General features: G+C 41.6%; 4 protein-coding genes across 4 annotated transcripts; 1 reads left to right on the forward strand and 3 right to left on the reverse strand.

Moving 5' to 3' along the window:
* Positions 1 to 8: 8 nt before the first annotated feature.
* Positions 9 to 5,011, reverse strand: INS49_004754 (uncharacterized protein; the record flags this gene model as incomplete). Its single annotated transcript, XM_043165542.1, has 8 exons — positions 9 to 765; positions 833 to 1,229; positions 1,339 to 1,388; positions 1,470 to 1,633; positions 1,780 to 2,090; positions 2,179 to 3,914; positions 3,980 to 4,755; positions 4,817 to 5,011. The coding sequence occupies 8 exons, from the start codon at positions 5,009 to 5,011 to the stop codon at positions 9 to 11; spliced, it is 4,386 nt and encodes a 1,461-aa protein (XP_043017671.1).
* Positions 5,012 to 6,110: 1,099 nt separating this feature from the next.
* INS49_004755 (uncharacterized protein) lies at positions 6,111 to 7,382 on the reverse strand (the record flags this gene model as incomplete). The annotated part of the gene is made up of 4 exons (XM_043165543.1): positions 6,111 to 6,322; positions 6,412 to 6,513; positions 6,568 to 6,994; positions 7,050 to 7,382. 4 exons carry the CDS (start codon positions 7,380 to 7,382, stop codon positions 6,111 to 6,113), a joined length of 1,074 nt encoding a protein of 357 aa, XP_043017672.1.
* A 1,457-nt stretch (positions 7,383 to 8,839) lies between these two features.
* Positions 8,840 to 12,987, reverse strand: INS49_004756 (uncharacterized protein; the record flags this gene model as incomplete). The annotated part of the gene is made up of 11 exons (XM_043165544.1): positions 8,840 to 9,011; positions 9,083 to 9,188; positions 9,267 to 9,380; positions 9,462 to 9,601; positions 9,655 to 9,763; positions 9,838 to 9,847; positions 9,918 to 9,969; positions 10,023 to 10,451; positions 10,526 to 10,716; positions 11,891 to 12,054; positions 12,102 to 12,987. 11 exons carry the CDS (start codon positions 12,985 to 12,987, stop codon positions 8,840 to 8,842), a joined length of 2,373 nt encoding a protein of 790 aa, XP_043017673.1.
* A 791-nt stretch (positions 12,988 to 13,778) lies between these two features.
* Positions 13,779 to 14,126, forward strand: INS49_004757 (uncharacterized protein; the record flags this gene model as incomplete). The annotated part of the gene is made up of 1 exon (XM_043165545.1): positions 13,779 to 14,126. The coding sequence occupies one exon, from the start codon at positions 13,779 to 13,781 to the stop codon at positions 14,124 to 14,126; it is 348 nt and encodes a 115-aa protein (XP_043017674.1).
* Between the last annotated feature and the right edge of the window lie 7,690 nt (positions 14,127 to 21,816).

Raw genomic sequence — 21,816 nt, forward strand, 5'->3', positions numbered from 1 at the left:
ATTTCCAGCTACTTAGCCCCAGCCCTCACCAAGTCGCCGAACCTGGACTCCGTCTCTCCAGCCAGTTCCATGGGATTGCCAACCTCCACGACCTCCCCAGTATCCATGACAACAACCCTATCGAAATCCATAATCATATCTAGTCTATGGCTGACTGCGATAATCGTGTAATCCTTGAACTCCTTCTTGATGATGTCCTGCATGAGACGTTCAGTCTCATGGTCCACGCTGGAGCTGACCTCATCCAGCAGTAATAGACCACCCTCGGAGCCACCGCCGCCCATGCCCAGGTTCCTCGCTCTTGTTCGACGTCTTAGTAGTGCACGTCCTAGCGACATCAGCTGTCGCTGCCCGGCGCTGAGAGTGCTCGCGCTCATGCCTGTGTCTAGTCCGCCCCGGCCCTGGACAAACTCCCACAGGTCCACCGCTGCGAGCACGACCTGGCATTCCTCGGCCGAGGAAATTTCAGACGGATCCAGGTTGGCCCGAAAGGTCGAGCCATCGGGAAGGAACACAGCTTCCTGGGGAACTGCGATTATGCGTTGGCGTAACGCGGACCGATTCACGCATCGAAGCGGCGTGCCGTCGATCACCAAGGCCGCATCTGTTTCTGGGGTTGGATCGAGGAGCTTGAGCAGCAATGCGATCAGGCTGGACTTGCCGCTGCCTGTACGACCACATATGGCCACCTTTTCGCTCGAGCTGATTTTCAGGTGAACATCGCGGAGGGCTAAGTTGGGTTTCCCATCGGCCTGGTCTTCCACACTATCCGCACAGTCAGCACATGATCACCGTGTATATCAAGAATCCAGAGAAGCCAATAATTCCTTACTCATAGGCGGCAGACACCCCCCTCAGCTCCACCTCACCCGTCAGAGGCCACTGCTCAGGAGGGATGATGTCCTCTTCCCCTCTGTCCTCGGGCTTAACATCGTCGCTGAATGTCTTGAGTCTGGCAATGGCTCCAATAGACGTCTCTAGTTGAGTATAAAATATGACGATGCCAGAGAGATTCTCACCAAAACTCATGAGGGAGACCAGGGAAGCACCGGCGAACCCAGAGTTTGAGTGAAGCCGAACAGCGAGGGTCGTCAGAACCGCTGCCATCACCATAACCACGAGGTCAAGAACAAGGTTCAGCCAAGATTGAATCATAAGGAGGAGATATGCCGGCCGTTGACTTGTATTGATCAAGTGAACATTTTTCTGCATGTCGTCTTGAATAAAACCTGCATTTATCTCGTCAGCAGATCTGTGTTTATCAGTGGTGTGACAGAGCATTATAGCCTGTCATATCTGACATGCTGTTCGACAGCCAGCAATTCAGCCCTCACTTACCAAAGGCTCGTAACGTGGTAATGCCTTTGAGTGTGTCGAGAAAATGCGTACTGTACGGATAGGGATTAGTATACAATACAAGGGTACACTTGTCGCCGAAATTCTGACGGCAACATGTATGGTCGACTTACTATAGGGGACTCTTTGCCTCAAGATCTAGTAATCTCATCTGTCTAGAGGTTCTCAAATAGAATCTTTGCACAACATATAGCAAGACAGCGAGGAATGGGTAGCTTATTGCAAAGAACCCAGAAGAGGTAAGCATGACTGCTGCCTGTCCGATTGCTTGGAAGACCTGGAAGAAATCGGTTAGGGTAATTCAAGATGATATTCCGATATACATTCTGGTCCTTCTCTACTTGAGCTGACCCGCGGGAAGACGTCTCTGGCGAAAAAGGTCGCTGCAGGCTTCTCATGGATGTGTAAACATGGTCGACTTACACAAAACAGCGTGTTCAGCAGCGCGTTGGGCAACTCTGTATCTACAAGATTCAAGTCTTGTGAAAAGAGGTTTGTGACTATTCCGGTGTCCGTTTTCGTGAAAAAGCCTAACGGTGCTTGGATGAGCGTCCGCAAAGCAGTCTGGTGGAGATTGGCACCTGCTCTCTTCACGGAAACAATGTCGAGCGCGATGCCAAGCAGAAGCAGCGATATCATGGCGCAGACTTGGAGTAGACCGTATATCCCAGCATAGTAGGCGTAAGAGTGGGCTGGGTGATCCGAGTAGACATCATCAGACCAGTACTTGAGCCCTGCACCATCAACGTTAGCTGAAGATACTGGAAAAGGCCGAACTGATGAACGACGTTGATCAGTTGGTTGCATGTCACTTTGACTCACAGATGGTCGGGAAGTTCGTGAAGAAGCCCCACAAAGCAGCGAAAAACAGGCTGAAAGCTGCCAGAAAGATGCCCATGCTCTTGAAATAATGCTTGTACACCGTCTTGTCGCCCGCTCGTCGCGATTCATCCGTATCCCGCTCCCCTATGGATGTCTTGGTCACCGACATCTGAAGTAGTGGTGACTCTGACTCGCCAAGGGATGCCTTCGAGTCCGGCTCCTGAGACGAAGCATCGCTGTCCGAGGCGCTCTTTAGCCCCAGACGCTGGACGTACCCTTGACCGCGCATCAGATCCTCGAAGCTACCTTGTTCGACGATGGTGCCGTTTCCGAGTGCTATGATATGGTCCGACGCGGCTAGGTGCCTGATACTGTGGGTGCATAACACGACAGTAGATTTGCGTCTGCTGAGCAGCCCGTCTGCCCCAAAGGTTTGACGGAATACTCGCTCTTCGGTGTCGGCATCCAGGCCGCTGAAGACATCATCTAAGACCAACAGGTCCGACTGCAAGTAGAGAGCCCGTGCCAGAGACACGCGTTGTTTCTGCCCACCGGACAGGGTAATTCCATCAGACCCGACGTTTGTCCTGTCACCCTGAGGGAGTGTGGCAAGGTCAAAGGCCAATGCTGTGGCCTCGATGACTTCGGCGTATCTGTCGTTGTCAAATGGAGAGAACCCGATGATATTGTCTCTGATCGATGCATTCGATAAGAATGCTGTTTGATCGCAGAACCCGACGTGTGGAAACCTGGTGCTCAAGGTCACGCTTCCTTGGCTGAAAGGGATCTCACCAAGGAGCGCCTTGCAAAGTGTGGATTTTCCTGACCCAACCGGGCCGATGACAATCGTGAGTGAGGATTTCGGTACCTCGGTGTTGATGCGCCGCAAGGTGAACTTGTCAGCCTCCCAGCCAAAGCTGCCGTTGTTGATGACGATTGGGTGCGCCGAGTCGGAGTCTGAGCCAGAAGCAGCTGCGGAGTCCGCTGCAGACTTCTCGGAGTTCAGTCTCATATCGGCAAGAGCTTGGCGAAAGTCATGGCGATCGTCGCACTCCAGGAAGGCCTGGATGCGGCCCAAACAAGCCAGCCCAGCGAGCAGCTGGGGCACAGATTGGAAGACCTGAGACAGCGGGTTGGTCAAGAGCAAGAGGTAAGAGAGACTTGTAAACATCGTCGATGCGTCCAGGGTTTTTTGAGCAAAAGCAAAGGTCAACGGCGGGCTGATCAACAGCGGTGTAAAACCAAACAGGGCCGCAATGATGGCAATCTTGAGAAATCGTGCTCCTGCTGCCAGCTCCTCCACGCGCAGCTTCTGTACGAAGTCCCTGACGGCATCTGAGAGACCCGAGATCTTGACGTTCTTCATGCTCGCGATCACGGTGGCGGTCAAGCCCACACGCTTCTGCACGCTTGCCATCCAGGCCTTTTGCGAGTCGCCAGTGAAGTTCACAAGGACTGCCAGGCCGCCAAAGCAGACCACAACGACCCCCATTGGCACAACGAAGACAACACCGAGCCGGATGTACAGCATCCATGCGGCAAGACCGGCTTGGATGATGCTGGCCCAAATGTCGTGCAGAGACCTGAATCCCATCTTGATTCGCTCCATGTCCGTACTCATCAGCGTGAGTGCAGCGCTGTCGTCTGCAGTCCCAATTCGAGCTTGTGTGGCCTTGATGAAGATCTCGGTGACTAGTATCGATCTCGCCATAGTACGCATACGGTGGTGAAAGTACCTGTGATTATTTGTTAGTGGTTGACGTGCTCCACAGTTGCCTGATGGGTGGTACTATACGAGTACAGAGCCATAGAGATGGCGATTCCGGAGTAAATCAGTATGCTGGCGCCTATGAAACCGTAGCCAACGTTCGCCTCGACACGCGGCTGAGAAAGGTGATCAAGAAGCTTCTCAATGAAAAAGGGCTGGCAGAAGGTGAAGCCAAGCAGGGCCAGGCGAGGAGGTACTGGAAGCAGCAGAGGGACTTTCAGCGTGCGCACCAGCACCTTCGCCAGGCCAAACTTGTCACCCTTTAGCTTAGAGTAATCTATATTCTTGGAGAACTCATCGTGCAGAGTCTTGCCGTTCAAGGTGCTGTCAAGGGGGTAAAGGTCCTTGATGGTCAGAATCTTTCTGTAGCCCTCGAGGAACAGTTTGTTGAGCCATGAGAAAATTCCAAGAGAGAATATGCCGCTCGTCTCCTCCGGGCTGTGTTCCTTCCCATCCCACCTCACCCACCGAGACTTTCGCTGGGCCTCCAGCAGCAAAATCCCTGCCTTGAGAGCCATTGCAGCGCAAAAGATGCTGCTGTAGGTCACCTCTGGCTTCTGGTCTGATGACAGGAAGAGAGTCCTTGCCTGGGCAGCGTCGAGGAGGAGTGTCAGGAACAAGTAGCTGCCCAACAGCACGGACGGTCTTGGGCTTTTGCTGTGGTCAACAACGCTGAGAGTTATCATGAACAAGGCGGAGACAAGCTTGAGGACTGATGAGGCTATGAAAATGCTTGTGACATGGAAGGACTCGACCGCAACCAAGATGAGGAGGGAAAGTTCGAGGCCGACGTAAGTTGTAATCGTGCACTGTGGCATTTGTATCAGCACATGCGATGCACTAAATTGCATCTCATGAGGAGGAAGGTACCAATTTGACCAGCTGGAAGACTGGGGCGTCCACGACGGTGGGCTTCCGTGCCTGGGAGACCGTCCGCCACAGTGAGGTGGCGATGAACAACACAGACGGAATGATTGAAAAAAACAGTTGCTCGAACTGGACATTGAAGTCGAAGCTCTCCTGGTTGAGCTGGAACAACCCTCCATCCCCAGTAGAGAAAGGCATTCTGAGCGCCCACAGGAGGTGATGGCTCCCAGTCTTCACTCGCTAGCTTGCTGAAAAGTGCCACTGGGGTGCTTGGCCAGGCCGTCTGAGACCAAGTCTACACGGTCAGATACTCCACTCAAGGGGACCACGGCCAGAGCTTGTCAAGTCATTGGGTATCGTATCTATAAGAGAACCTGATCCGTGAAGTTGAGCGTCTGTTGCAGAGGATTCAAGTTGTCCTCCAGGCGGCTACGATCTAATGAGTGGCTAGGATCATTGCGTGCTGCTGACGCGGCTAGACCGAACTCCGAACTCCATACATACCAGGGAGCGGCTTATCAAGCCGGTGTGTTAGACCATTTACAGCCAACCTCCTTGATGCCATTCGCCGCCCATCCAGGGAAGTCCCCACTTTAGTCGGGTAAGCTCTGCATGATACGGAATCGCGCTAGCACTGATACAGTATCACACCAGATCGCTGTGCCGCGAACGCGCTTGGTGAGCTAAACATTATCGAAGGTGAGTGGGACCGCTCTGCTCTCGTGTAAATCCTACGGCCCAGACCAAGCGGTGAAAACCTCCCCGCCCGGCTGCAGTAATTTTGCAGGCTCGGGTCAGCTACTCATTTGCGACCAACGTCATATTACGCCTATCAACAAACCCAAAAGAGGTTGGACCATATTCATCACAACGACTCCAGCTTCCCGTGGCCTGCGGGTGATCTGGCACTCAATGAGAAGCAGCAGGGTGTCTATGCTAGACTACTAGATTGGACGGTCACAAACCCTCTCATGAGTGACCATTGGTGGAATCATTTCACCAGCGACGATGCTGCAGCTCTTTCGCGAGACTGAAGCAACGCTGGGGAGAGGGTCACAACTCAAACATTCCTGACCTAACTCATGAGTTATGGACCTCAAGACCCGTGGGTATCACTCTGGATGCACTGCATTGCGCCCACCAACACATTGTCTCAACAACGAATGCCAGGATCGTATTCTATTCTACTAGGCGCATCTATTATTATGCCTTTAGGGTTAGTTGACATTAGAGCACACTGGGCTCGTGTCTCAAGGTGTGCCAATTTAGGAGAGTGTGTGATGCGAAGCAAGTCCACTTATTCCTTTTTTTTTTCTGAACTGGGACGCAGCTTGGTGAACACACATTCTAGCTTCCCGGGCTTGACGATGAGTTGATTCTTGCACCCACTCAAAAAGGAGGATCCATCCTCTCCGGGCGGGAATCCGAAGTCGTAGAGCGATATCGTATATGAGAGCACAAGCTTCGCCACCATCAGTGCCAAGCTCTTGCCAACACAGCTAAATGGACCTGGAGTATCACCGATCAGCAATGTAGTCGTGACCAATGTTCATGGGATGCACCGATTCGGAAGGGCTGTCCAAGTGTGTACCGCTTACCTTTAAGGAATGGGTGGTATGCCCGCTTGTCCAAAATCAGGTCCGGTTGAGTTGTCCATCGCTCCGGTTTCCATTCATCAGGATACACAAAGTACTTCGGGCCTAAGATGAATGGTGAGCACGACAGCCTCCAACCATCCGAGCAATGCTACTCACTTCTTTGGATGCTGTGGATGCCGACATAGACCACAACATCCTTCGGGAGGATCCAACCATCGATAGGAGTATCCTCCGTCGTCATCCGTGGCCCGTTGTTACACGCTGGGCTGTGCATTCTCAACGTCTCAGAAATCACCGAGTCTAAGCAGGGCAAAGAGCTTAGGTCCTTGTAAGCAAACTCTTCAGGGCCGGACTTCCCGAGAACGGGTGCCAGCTCCTCTCTAAGCTGATTCCGCATGGCTTGGCTTTTGGCTAGGTAATAGAAGCAATGGGTCAAAAGCGCAGACAGGGTACCAGTGCCGCCAACCATGACAGCCTGGGCATCGGCATAGACGGTGTGGCGGTCGTGAAATGCTTTGGGTTCATCAGATCGAAAATCATCGAGGAAGTACTTCATGATATCCTTGAGGTCGTTGGAGTTGTTCTGGATTCGTCAGTTGTCTGCAGATCCACAAGCGCAGCTTGTCTGAGAAGCATACTTCTCTTGTAAGGCACATCTCGTACGTAACCGAATTGAATTGGCCCTCTTCTTTCAGTAGTCTTAGTTTCCTCATGAGCGACCATGGCCAGGCGCTGTGCGCTGACGCCGCCATCCTGGCGAAGGGGACCTCTATCAGATGGATCAAGCGGTTCTTAGTCCCCAGCTCGACAGCCCCAGAATCCACAGAGAATCCGGTTCTAGTCATATTGTCGAAAGGTAAAAGGCTCATGTACAGAGACAAATCTACTGGATCCTGTCTGACAGCTGCAGCTGACACTTTGTCCAGCCAGCCTTGTGTTGATTTCCGGGCGTTCAGCTCGTAGAGGTCCATATTTCTGTTGCTCAGGGCAAGGTTCCATACTTTTCTTCGGGCGCGATGCTCTCTTCTGTCATGCATAGAATCAAGGTCATGTACACCATGGAATTGCATGTAATCGTAAAATGTGTACTGTTTCGTCGTCGTTGAGCGAGGCCCGTGAATTATATCAATGGCGCTCACTGAGGTGATAAGAACCTCATTCGGGGCTTCCAATTCTCAGCAGCTGGACGACATGGAATAGCAATGGCACTGAAGTGATCTGTCGTACTGACCGATTCGCAACATTGGTCCGTATTTCCTCGCCCATTCTGTTTGTAGCTCGTGAAGCTTCCCTCGACGTGCGATGACCATGGTTGGAATCTTCGTAATCCTCGCCCAGAAAGGGCCCGGTATCCGACGGAGGGGATGGAATATAACACGATAGAGGACCATGCTCATGACCAAACCCAGATGAAACGATACCCAGATTCGAAACGAATCCGTAAGAGAAAGGATGGTCAGACCATGGGTCACTGTGACGGCGATCAAGATTGCTGGAAAGAGCAGTAGGTGTGCAGTAACGATTTCCACGCTCTTGGGCTCATGGTGCCCCTTTATGTAGTACAACAGGTGCAAAGAGACACCAAAAAGTGCAGCGAAGAGCGATTCTCGCCAATGGGGTAATGGCGGCGACCCGAAAGAGTTCGGTAGAGTGAGCATGGTGGATGCGGGCTGGGCTTACCGGCGTAGGACGAGAGTTATGTAGAAAAGAAAATTGGGGGGCTTCGTTACACGTAGATAGTTCCTCAAGGTAGCAAGAGAGTGGATCATGTCGGATGGCTTGGAATGGAGGTCTTGAGGCGATTCTGAGGTGGTAGAGGCGTTTTGCTTGAGGTATGCCAGCTTAGTCCAATTGCTGACTGTTTCGTTGGGAGTCGCGACCAGTTGACATGCTTGGGGTGCGCATTGAGCAAGAGACTCAGGTATTTGCGATGGGAACCAGTGGGAACATGGTCCTCCAGGATCCAGCAGCAATTTCCTCGCATGCCAACGCTCCTTCCCATGATCCCAACATGACAATGTTGTTGCAGGCCCCCACCGACGATTTACATGGGTAAGGAGCAACGATACTGGCAATGATTATCGTTTCACCCTTCCCGTTCAGTCGGATGATCAGAAAACAGAAAGAACGTATCCATTTACAGTTTGCTGGTCGCATAAGTGGGTTTCCCCATCATGCACGCCTACACACTCGGTGGATGGGGGAGATATTGGATGCATGGCTATCAAGGTACTTAGATCTATTCCTTGAAAAGTTTACAAGCCTCGCAAGCACCTTTCCTACACCCCCACTGGAAAGTGCCCGAGTCGTGGCAACTCTCATGCATCGCAACACATCACTGTGACACAAATTGCGAGCTGCCATGCAATTCAGAAGTCGGCAGCTCACACAGGACAGATACGGCATACCTCAGACGAGCCAACCGTCATTAACCCCTGTGGCTTGAGGCACCCGTGTACGCCGCCTCGACCTCTTCGGCGTCGGTCTTGAAGACACAGTCAACGGGGCGGATTCCGGAGCTTCGCTCCGCGTCTGTCAAAACGACAACTTTGTCACCGAAAGCTGCCGCGATCTCTTCCAGGGTCTTTCGTCTTGTCTCGCTGTAAAAGTTTCTGGTTTAGTTTCGACTTCATTCTGTACTCTTTCGAAATATACGTCAGGGGTTGCTTACGGGAAGTAGAGATAAGCGACGATGAGGAAGAAAAGGCTGCAGCCGACAAAAACGTAGTAATAGTTCTCCTTGATATTGGCAAAGGCGCTGGGTCCTGCCTCGGTGACTGCAAAGTGTTGATGCATTGATTAGTGGCCTGTATAGCTCAGCCCATCATGATCAATCGTGCAGTGTTGCAACTTACTCCCCACATTCACGACAAAGTGAGACGCTGCAGCAAGTCCCATGACCTTGCTTCGCAACGCAATAGGCAGGATCTCGGCTCCATATAGCCATGTAGTGCTGTTCAGCATGCCGTCTGAATAACATGTCAGCCTGTCGTACGGCGATGGAAGCGTTGGGTCCCGCAAGTCATCGTGCTTCAACAAGGGTAACCCACAGTAGACAACAACAAACAGGTAGATGCCAAGGACGGCAAAGCCTTTGCCAACTCTGTTGTCCGTGTTCTGGAACTCTCTTTGCATCACGGCCGCATATATCTCAACAATTATAATACCGCTCAAGCCGGCCAGTATCATTCTACCAATGGTCAGTTCACCAGAATTCTCCGGGACCAAGGCGTATAAACACACTTTCTTCGACCCCACTGGTCCGTCAGGAACAGGGTCGTAAGGAGGTTGGACGTAAAGGCAATGGTTCCGTAAACACCTGCCAAGGCAAGAATGGAAGTTGACCCGATCCCTAAGGATTTATAAAGAATCGCTAAGACACCAGTCAGCGCATTTGCTCCGGAGCCAATATCCATGCATGCATACTCTGATAATACTGGAACCAGGACACAAGGTCAGCTTCTTCTTTTTACAAAAGTAAGCAAATAAAACATGGAGACCCTAACCTGAATAACATTAACCCCAGTTAGACTTGTCATTGTCTGAACGGCAATGGATCTTGATCGTGGTCAGTGTTAGATCGGACCACCACAGGACTTGGCAGAACTTACGCCAAGGCACGATGCCTAAAGAGCCTGAATATCTCCTTGTATGACTTGATCTCCCTCTCCATTTCGAATTCAATCTGAGAGCGCATGAGCAAAAACTCGTCCTGGACCTCGTGAGGGTGAAGGTCACGCCGGATCTTGACGAATTCCTGCCGTGCTTCGTCGACCTTTCCATTCCGGATCAGTTGGCGTGGTGAATTCGGCATGAAGGTTGCCAGGCCAATGAAGAGAATCACTCCCCATGGTATCTGAATACCAAGCGGAAGACGCCATTGTACGGGCCCGTAAGGGGCGTAGCCACAGGCCATACCGACCCAGTTCGACATCATGGTACCGAAGCTGATCCCACAACCTGATATACCTCCGATCAGGCCGCGTTTCGTAGGTGGCGAAATCTCGCTAAGATAAATGGGGACCGTCCCCACGAGGCCTCTAAGGCTTGTGTCAGCATCATCACAGACCGCATACCCAGGGTTATCCAAAGAGTTTCAAGGAGGGCAACTTACCCGACGGCGAATCCTGCAATGGCTCGGCCGGCCAAGAACATGCCGATATTCACAGAGGCAGTCTGGATGACAGTCCCTATAGTCACGACGACGCACATGAGCTCCATGAAACGGACGCGACCAAGTTTGTCAGCTATGGCTGTCTGTGTGAGAGCACCGACAGCTTCTCCAGCGATGTAGACAGCAACCACCTGCGATATGTCGTCAGTTCGGATTCAACAGACCGGAGACTCCTTGGGAGAGGGGCTAGCAATACCGCGCCGGTCAAGGCATTGGATGGATGGTGCATGTATTCTATCCAACTCTGATGGGCGATAGCTGCAAGATGAGTCAATTCGAGGGATCAACCAATCGATACTTTTGTCCTTACTCGTCGTTGCTATGCCGGTATCAAAGCCCTTGGAATGTGAGATTTCATCCTTCAGGTGACATATTATAGGGGTGACGAACAAACAGAAATGTGCCAATGGCGGCGAAGATGGCGATGCCCAAGGTGTAAAGGTTCGCCATGATATCTTCTTAATAAGTATACCTACCTAGGGAGGACAAGAAGACATGAGTGTGATTTGCAGGCGTTGACAATGGATGAGAACTCCCCTCGGGCATTCTTTGCGGGGAGCCGCTCGGTGGCATGTATCGTCCGATTTCGCTGCAGTCCATACGCTCGGTATTACGACCACGGGCACAGCAACGCTCTAGTCCCGTTGGGGATTGATCGACGCGTTGGCGGGTTTCCCATGTTTGGGGAACAACATCCCCAAGAGCTGCTTGTGACACGGCTGGCCGACGACCCCCACTTCACTACCAACACCGCATGTGGTTCCTCCCGTGAGCGGGGGCCGGGGAATCAACTCGCGAAAGGAGGCAGGGAGAGGTGCAGGCTACCAGCATAAAAATGGGGACCGGAGGTAGGCCGTGGTATTTCGCTCACTGAATAACACTCGAGCGGGTGTGTTTTGGACGTGGCCGTGGACGAGGCTCTGTGAGTTGCATGTGTAATTATACCGAGCTCCCAGCTCGTATCTCCTTCATGTTGTTGTTGCAATACTACGTGCATAAGCGAAGTGCAGGTGCTCGTTATTTCGCCCATTACTTTGGTTCAGCTGGTATTGATACCCTCGTGCCTGGTGGACAGTCTCATCTGCTCTCTATTTCCGACCAAGTCGGCAGGGGGAACGGCTGATGGACCTGGTCTGCCCAACTGAGCAAGCCACAGAACTTGTCTCGAGGATGGAAACTGCCCGCCGCTGAACACTACCCTGCAAGTCCCAAGGCAGATGTACAACCCCCCGGTAGGGCATTACACACTCCCAACAATGCCCAGTGGAGGCTTGGTCTCCAACATCTCGAGCCGGGTTAGTAAACGTCGGCGGAATGGACATAGTCGACGAGTTTCCTAATATCGCTGTGGCTGGCCTTGCAGCATCCTCCCACCAGGATGGTCCGCCACTTCTGGCGCTTAGCCGTGTCGAGCACAGTCTCTCCCAAGTGCTGCTCCCACGGTATCTGTGCCATGTCAGAAACAGAAGCTCCAGGTCGAGACAGCACAGAGAGGGTCTGCTAGGTTGGTCTTTACCTTTTGTTCCACCTGGCCGGCGGGAGCCTCCCATTTCTGCGTTGTGGTATTGTACACCTCTCCATTGGTCCCGTCGGGACAGCACCAGCGCCGGCCACGCGACGAGCCGTCCTTGCTGGATCATCTTTGAGACCGCATCCTCATATTTACCAATCAGGCCCGCAAGCTTGTGCATCTTTGTGCAGTTGATGCCTATGCCCCAGGGCTGAGCTTTGGCGTTGTCGTGAGAAAGCATGGCATCCACGACCTGCTCGACGCTGCTGCCGTCGGGGAACCCGTCGCCCTCGCCGGGGAAGACGCATGCTATCCAGAGTGGCTTCGAAGCAAAGCCAGCAACTGCTTTCCTGACGGCGGCGATCTCGTCGAGCCTTGGGATAGTCTCACACGCAATGTATGCAATCTTATCCAGGAGCTGGTCGTCGCCAAAAAGAGACAGTCGCTGGGCCCACCATCCGAGCAGCCGTGCCTCGTCGTCATGTTGGTCGTCGTACGCCCCACTGTATTCCTGTCCAGGAACCATGGTGGAACCGTAGGGCCCGAGACTCAGGGCCAGCTTTGCATCCGGCTTCCCCCTGGCCTGGTCGGCGATCTCTACTGCGTGCTTGAGGAAGCCGGGGATGCTGGCCTCGTCGATGCCCTTCGGCCATTTCTCCGTCGTGGTGGCTGCAAAGCCAGCGATGGAGACTTGGTAGGTGGCTGTCTCGATCACATCCACTGGCACCTGGCCGAAATCCCTCTGGCAGGCGAGCAGCGTCTGCGGGTCGCTCACGATAGGATGCGAAGACCACAGTGGCGTGGTTTTGCTGGAGAATTTTACGCCATATTTATCCTCGAGGGACGTCCCGAGACCTCCGTCCAGGAAGAGAACGGGAGTGCTCGGTGGCATTTTTGCGGGCGATGACTTGATTGCAGTGCGTCTCGCGTGCCAAGTCAGAAGTCCGAGGCAGGAATTTTCAAGCCCGCCCGGTGGATCCGCCGCCCCGCGCCCCGATCGGATTGGGGCCTCGGTTCCGGCGCCGGATCACAGTGCGCGCTGGGCGGGCGACCTCCGACGATTAGACTACCAGATGGAACTCATTGAGGTATTCTAATGATCTTTCTGGCACGAGGCATCCATGGCCTGGCCAGGCTGGCACCATTGTTCCCATAGCTGCCAGTGAGGATGCCTGGATGTTCGATGCCTAGCGGTCTGCAGTCCTACGGCCCAGATCGGCGACATCCCAGACGCCTCAGCCCCGACTGAGCTTGCTTGGGCCCGCTGAAAGAGGATGGCACAACGTGGCTCAGGCTCTATGTTTGGGGGTTACGATCCGGGGTCCGGATCCTGTGAGAGCAGCTCTGGCTGTCGTCAATGGTCGCCAGTGGCTGACACTCGCCAACATGACGACACGTCAATCCTTCTGGTAGCTTGGCTTGCTGTCACACACCGACACGTGGTGCTCCACCTGAGACTGATATCGGGCCCACGACCTCCAGGCAGTGGGCTGAGGTCTTCACAAAAGGTCGAACAGCTATCTAACAACCACCTCCGATGTCCTGTGGTACAACAAAATCTTGACTCTCTTGTGCGAGCCTGTCAACATTTGAACTACGTCTTCTTGCGTGCATAAGTACCACTCTGGCCGTGGTAACCGTCAAAAAGTCGTCAAGGACCCCCCCCCCCAAGCCATCATTAAGATGCAGCTCATAGCGACCACGTGTTTAAGCCGTCATCCGGTGGCAGTCTTCGTCCTCTGCCTCCTCCAGGCAGCGACCGGACTGACATTGCCAACATCCACGCCGAATTCAACCACAACATCACCAGAATGGTCCCATCTACTTGAGGTGGCGCGGTTGGTCGTGTCGCGATGGCTGAATGAGACTACAGCCATAATTGCCATCGGGGCGATCGTGGGACTAGCCGCCGCCTCTTTTGCTGTTTTCGGGCTCGACTGGAAGGACTACAATCACGGTCCCCCAGACCGACTCGTAATCGACGAAAGAGAGCTCGGATGCCAGGAATCGATGAAGCATACCGGCGTATGACGGCCTTTGACTTGAAACACAGTTCAAGCTCGCTGCTTCGAAGGCTACTTACAAAACCACTCACTCGCGAGGCCCGCCCTGAGTCGCGTCTCGGCCATTGCGTTCCACCGCATCTGAGTGGTGGATTGGGATCGAGGATGATGTTCCCAGCTCAACACAAGATAATCATTTGTCCGAGCCCTTGTCTCTTTGGGGCCCGTATATCGATGCACCCAGTACCAATCATAGATGAATATGGAGGTCAGCTTCAACCAGACACTGGAGAAGTGGAATGAGAGCAGCGAGCTACCCATTCATCTGTTCACAAAATAAACCGCTGTGCCAAACATGACCCTGAGTGGGCCAGGGCAAAAGATAAGGGGGAATTAGCGCTCGACAGGAGCTACCCCAGAAGATGGCGAAGCCCTATCAGGAGCCAGACTGTCAGGTACAGTGGGTGGACAAAAGTTCCGCCACACTCACCAGAACCCAGAGTTGTGACAGTATCTGTGTATTTTGTATCTAAAAATACAAAATACATAAATACATGTATCTGTATCTGTATTTAAATACTGTATCTATATTTGTATTTGTATTTATATAGGCCTTGTATTTTGTATCTGTATCCAGAGTTGTGACAGTATCTGTGTATTTTGTATCTAAAAATACAAAATACATAAATACATGTATCTGTATCTGTATTTAAATATTGTATCTATATTTGTATTTGTATTTATATAGGCCTTGTATTTTGTATTTGTATTTGTATTTGTATTTGTATTTTTAAAATTTTAAATCTATATTTTGTATTTAAAATACAAAATATAAATATAAATACAAGTTATATAATATTTAATTTAAATTTTATTATTTTAAAAAAGAAAGAAATTTTAATTAAATTCTATTTAATTTAAGCATTTTAAATATATTTTTATTTTATTTATATTTAAATTTATTAAAAAGCTATAAATACTTTATATTTAAAGGGAAAAAAACTTAAATAAAATAAGACTTAAATAAGAAGATAAGCTTTTTTTTTAAAAAAAGTACTTTTATATTATATATAATAGCTTTTTAAAAAAAAAGATATAAAATTAAAAAAAATATATTTAAATAGCTAATTTTAAGCTTATTTTAAAAGAATTTATACTAGATTTAATTAATTAATATTTATATATAATGTATTTTGTATTTATATTTTGTATTTATGTATTTAAATATATGTATTTGTATTTATATTTGTATTTTTGTATTTGTATCTGTATTTTGTATTTTTAAAATTTTATATATTTGTATTTATATCTATATTTTTAAAATTTTATGTATCTGTATCTGTATCTGTATTTTGTATTTTGTATTTTTTGTATTTTCACAACTCTACCAGAACCCCACACAAAATATCAGTTTTTAAACTATTATAACTCTACTAACGCTTACTAAATTAATTTTATCTCAAGATTTATATTTAATATATATAAAAGTTAATATATATTATTATAAATTTATTATAAATTTTACTTAATAAAACTTTTTAAGGGGTGTTTTTTAATATAAGTAAAGATAAGCATTATAATTATAATGATAATTAATTAATATCTTAATTTTTAACGCTTATTTATAATAAGCGTTAATGCATAGCCCTTATAAAAAATAAAATATTATAAACTTTATTAAGTTTATTTTAATATTTTTATTTTAATAAATTAATAAATTTTATATAGTTTTAATATAATATTTATAAATAAATAATACATATAACGCTTTTTTTTATAAATATTAAACTTCTATAGAATTAAATATAGCTAGTTAAAAGTAAGGTAAGTTAGTGGATTTTGCGTGCTTAACAGAAGGTGTGGCGGAACTTTTGTCCACCGACTGTATGCCTCATGCTGGGCAAGGCACGGGGCCAGGGGACGAGCCGTGACAGAAGGCGGGGACAAGTGATCCGCGACACCCTCCCAGCAGTCTCGTGCCAGGAAGCCAGCGTCGCCACGGTCAATCTCGGACCTAGCTGAATACGGGGTGTCTCGTGCAATATTGGGACGATGTGGATCATATCGTCTTGATCCAACCTTCGATGTTTGCACGTGTGAAGACACTTTACTGGGCAATGTGAGGCGGCTTGTCTTCTTCCGTTTCCTGGTTCGTCAAATGGATTTGGAGAAGGTCGGCATGCGAAAACCATCATGTTTCTTTTCATGCGTGGCGCGACTCTGCAAGTTGGAGGCGAGATGTTCTGGTCGGCAGGGTTGTAAAAAAGTTTCTTAGTTTTAATTAATTTAGTTAGTTTTTTTAGTTAGTTAATTTAGTCTTAGTTAATAATATTAACTAAAAACTAAAATTAGTTTTAGTTTTTAAAATTAACTAAAACTAAATTAACTAAAAAAAAAATAAAAAAAATAAAAAAAACTTTATTTATTATAATTAATATTAAGGCGTAGAGTTAAGAATTTAGTTAATTAATATTAATAAATAATAAATAAATAAATAAATAAATAAGTAAGTAAGTAAGTAAATAAGTAAATAAGTAAATAAGTAAATAAGTAAATAAGTAAATAAGTAAATAAGTAAATAAGTAAATAAGTAAATAAGTAAATAAGTAAATAAGTAAATAAATAAATAAATAAATAAATAAATGTTAAAAAATAAAATAAAAGGTTGCAAGGCGCCTAAGACTATATAATACTACTAGGAATTAAACTTAAAACCTTAGCATTTAATATTATTTTAATTTATATAAATATTAATTATATAAGTAAAATATATATATTTATTTTATATAAGCTTATTAAGTAAGATCTTAGCTTTATAATAATATATATATCTTTAGTATATATAATTCTTTTAAAAAGATATAATTATTAATAAACTTTAATATAATTAAATTAGCTAAAGAAATAAATAAATAAGTTTTTTAATATATTATTTTAAATTATATATCGACCTAAACCTCCACTATGGCCTAATGGTTAATAACGTTAAATTATTTCTTAAAAATAAGTTGAAATATATTAAAATAAAATATTATCAAGGGGTATAATACTTTATAACTTACTTATTTTAACTTATATAATAAGGGAATAATTCTTCTTTTTTAATACTTAATATAAAAAATATATTTTATATTTAAATAAATATATAAAGAGTATTTAAATAAATATTTCTTTAATAAACTTTTATTAATTTATAAAAAGTATATTATTATAAAGCCCTTTTTTGCTTTATTTAATATTATATAAGTTATAAAAGAATAATAACTTAATAATTAAGTAATATAAGTTTAAAATCTTAATATTTTAAAATTAAAGTTAAAAGTTTATATAACTTATTTATGTACTAAGTTATATAGTAATAAATAAAGTAAAAAGGGGCTTTATAATAATATACTTTTTAACTTTTTATTTAAATATTATTAAATAGAAATTAATTTTTAAATAATATTTAAATAAGAATATTAATTATATTAATATAATAATTGCCTATTTAGGATAAAACTAGCAAAGTTAGCTAATTAAAAGACATAGGGCTCTAATGATATATTACGTAATGTTAACAAACGAAATTCTAACACCCCCCCTTACCCCCCCTACTCTTAGCATTACCACCTATATAGATTAATTAGTTTCTTAATGGGTTTTAACGCTAGCCATATAAAAAATATATTAATTAATTACCCTTTTCCTTTATTTTATATATTTAATATTTATAAAATAGCTTATTTCTTTAGAAAAATAAATATTTTAATATAAGTTAAATTTACTTTAAATGATAAATATAAACTTATTAAAAAAGTAGTTTTAAAATAATAGTAGATTTTTTATATATAAGATATTAATATTTATATTAAGAAATAAAATTATTATTAAATTCTTTTTAATAGTTTTATATAATTTTTTATACTTTTTAAAATATAAATTATTATGCTTATTTTAATTATTATAAGCCTTAACGTAGTTTACCAGGAAGTGGCGGATATTAGGAAGTAGCGGATTTTTGCAACTTTAGCCAACTTTAGCCAGCTATAACACCCACCTAATACAAACAATTTAATTAAATTTAGCATTAATTAATGCCAATTATTTTAATAACCTTATTTTTAATTAATTTAATTAATTTAAAGGGATTAATATAATTACATTTAAGTTTAAAATAATTAACTTTTAATAAAAAGAACCTATTTTAATATAAATTGCGTCCTAGTTTTTTGCATTAATCTTGCTTTAATCCACCTAATTAAATATTTAATATATTAAAAATTAATAATTATTAATATATCCTTTATTTAAAAAAGATAAAATCCTTTTAGCTATATAAGTAATTAAAAACTTAAAGAAAAATAATGCAAAACCTATGCTTATAACTTAAGCTGCTAGTATCTTTAACGTTCTTAAAATCACACTATATTGTAAAATAAACTAATAATGCTTATATAAAGAATTACGCATTAATAAATATAAACTTAATTAAATTAAAAAGTAAATGCTTATTTAATATATTATTAATTAAAATATTTAAGGATTTCCCTTATAACTTTTTAATATAAAGGATATGGCTAATCTTTTATTAACATTATGAAATGCTAAACTTATTAATAAGCACTAAGCTTAACGCTTTATAGATTAATAACTTAGCCTTAAGATTAAGTTTAATTATCTTTATAATTATTAAAAGGCTCTTTATAAAGATTTAAAAATTATTAAGAATTAATTTAAATTACTTTACAATATAATAGCTAAGTATTAAATTATTAACAATAATCTTTATAACTTTAATAAGATTAGCTTTATAATAAGCATAATTATTATATTAATAATTATTATATATATTAATAAATATAAAAAGGCTAAATTAATTTAGCTTAGTAATTAAGAATAAGTAATTATTATTAAATGCATTAATATAAGTAAGTTATAAATCCCATTATTTATAATTATTTAAGGCGCTTATTACTTTGCTAGCTAGGCAATAAAGTTAGGTTTTTTAAATAATTAGGTTATTAAGCCTATTCTTAATAAATAAATAGATAATAAAATTAATTTAAAATAAATCTAGCACTTTAATAAGCATATTAAATTAAAGAAAAATATTAATTATTAAATATTAATTATAAATAATTATAAAAGCTATATATTAGCTAAGTTTAATTAATATTATAAAAATAATAAGATTATTATTATTAGCATACCGCTATATTTATTTTACTTACTTTAATTATTAAATATTGCGTTATATTTGCCTTTAAAGTATATATATAGCAATTAAATTAACCTTTTTATTTAAGCCTTTATTAACTATATTACTAAGTTTAAATTCTTTTTTGCATTTAAGGTAGCTTATAATAAGACTTTTATAATAAAAAACATTAAGTTTATATTTAAAGAAGTTAAAATTTCCCCTTAGGACCTTAATTTTATAATTTTTAAGCTTAATGTTTGCTTATAAATTCCTATATAATCCCTCCTTATTTCCCCCTAAAAATGAAAGTTTTAAATACCATTAAATGCTTAATAAACTATTTAATAATTAAATTTTATTAAGGGTAGGATCTTTGCTTATTAAAAAAGCTCCCCTATATTAATTATAAACGCTATTAATTAATTAACGAAAAATATATAAATAATAGCGTACTTATTTACTATAATAAGTAAGCAAATCTATATACTTTAAAAGGCCAACATAGCGCTTATAAAACGCTAAAGGGCTAAAAGAACTTAAGTGCAGCTTAAAGGAGTACTTATTATTAAGGAATCCTATGCTTTTATTTAAGAAAAATAAAAGGGAAAGCAATTAATTAATGAAATTAATGGTAATGCTGAGGAGTTAATTTGCAGTAAATTAATTAAAAAACGATATGGCAATTGCGGTAAAACTAAGTATAATGTAAGAACTTATAAAAAAAATAAAAAAGGGTTTATTTAATTAAATTCTAACTATATTATAATAAATCTAGCTTAGTTAATATTAATTAATGCAAATATATAAGTATTAATAATTCGCAGCAAACCAACTTTTTAAGAGTATAATTAGCATTAAATAATGCTAAATGCATATTTCCCACCAAAGGTTAACCAGTTTAAACTAACATTGCAATTACATTAATGCCTTTAAATTAATAAAATTAATTAGAAATAAGGGTTTAATTGCAATTAACACTAATTAATACTAAATCTCATAAATCTTTTTGCACTAAGTAGGTACTACGGCTAGCTAAAGTTAGCTAAAGTTGCAAAAATCCGCTACTTCCTAATATCCGCCACTTCCTAATAAACCACGTTATAAGAATAGTTATTATTTAAGGATTATAAGGCATTTTTAACCCCTATAAGCCCTATAAAAATAGTAGTTATTTAATGTATTTATTTTAATGCTTATTAGCTTTATAAAAATAAGAATTTTATAAGATTTATAAAGCATTTTAAGCTTTATAAGCTTATAAAAATATTTATTATTTAATATATTTATTTTAATACTTATAAGCATTATAATAATAATAATAAAATAAAGGAAATAAAAGTAAAAAAATAAAAAGAATTTAAAATAATTTTATTATATTTAATAATAACATTATATATATAATAAATATATAGTTTTAAAGATAAAATTTCATAATATTTAATAATAATAAGTATAATATAATATATATATAAGCTTGAACTTATACTCTTAAAAAGAGTGGGGTTGCTTAATAAGCTTATATAACTTATATATTAATAATAATAATAAAACTTTATAACCTTATATTCTTTTATATAATAATATTTAATAAGTATTTAAAGTTTTATTAAATATAATAAAATTTAAAGATTATTAATATATAAAATACTTTTAATAAATAAATTTTTCTTTAATAATATTAAATATATATTTTTCTTTTTTAAATATTAAATATAATTTATAAGCTTTTTTTTTTTTTATAGGTAGTTATTATAATTTAGCGGTAAAGCGTATAACTATAATAATTACCTAAGTTACCGTTAAAAAAAGATTAGTTTGTTTTCTTTAGAAAGCTATAACTAACACTATATTAATTTATAGTTATTAAGGGCCTTAAGGGATATTTTAAAACTTAATAATTTGGGTTTTATTATATTATTTAAACTTTAAAAAGCAGGGTTATCTATTAATTTATTAGTATAATGCTTTAATTATAAGCTATTTTAAGAGTAAATTATATATTTTACTATATATTTATTTTATTTATTCTTTTAATAACTATATAGTTTTAAAGTAGTTATTGGTACTTATGTATTTTTATTTTATTTTTAAAATATATTTCTTATTATTTATTATTATAAAGTAAATTATAAATAAAGAATAAATTAAATTATAATTTAAAATTATAAAATAAATTATACTTTACTTATAAAATAAATTATAAAAACTATTCTTTTATTATTTCCTTTAAATTTAATAATTCTTTCTTTAGCTTTTAAATATTATTAAATCTCCAATTCTTTAATAATATTATTTTCATTACTATATTTAAATCTAAATTAACCCTTTTTAAAGTTAAAGTATTTACAGGGGCAAATAGGCTTAAATAAGCCTTATAACTACTTTTAAAATTAAAGTATTTATAAAAATATATAAATTTTAATATATATAATAAAAAAGTGTTTTTAGTATTTTTAAATAATTATATATAAATATAAAAATAATATTATTATAACTAGAAAAAATTCTAGGATTTTTATGTAATTTTATAAATATA

This window comes from Diaporthe citri (genome assembly GCF_014595645.1).
Source record: "Diaporthe citri strain NFHF-8-4 chromosome Unknown scaffold_13, whole genome shotgun sequence".
Taxonomy (NCBI): Eukaryota; Fungi; Ascomycota; class Sordariomycetes; order Diaporthales; family Diaporthaceae; genus Diaporthe; species Diaporthe citri.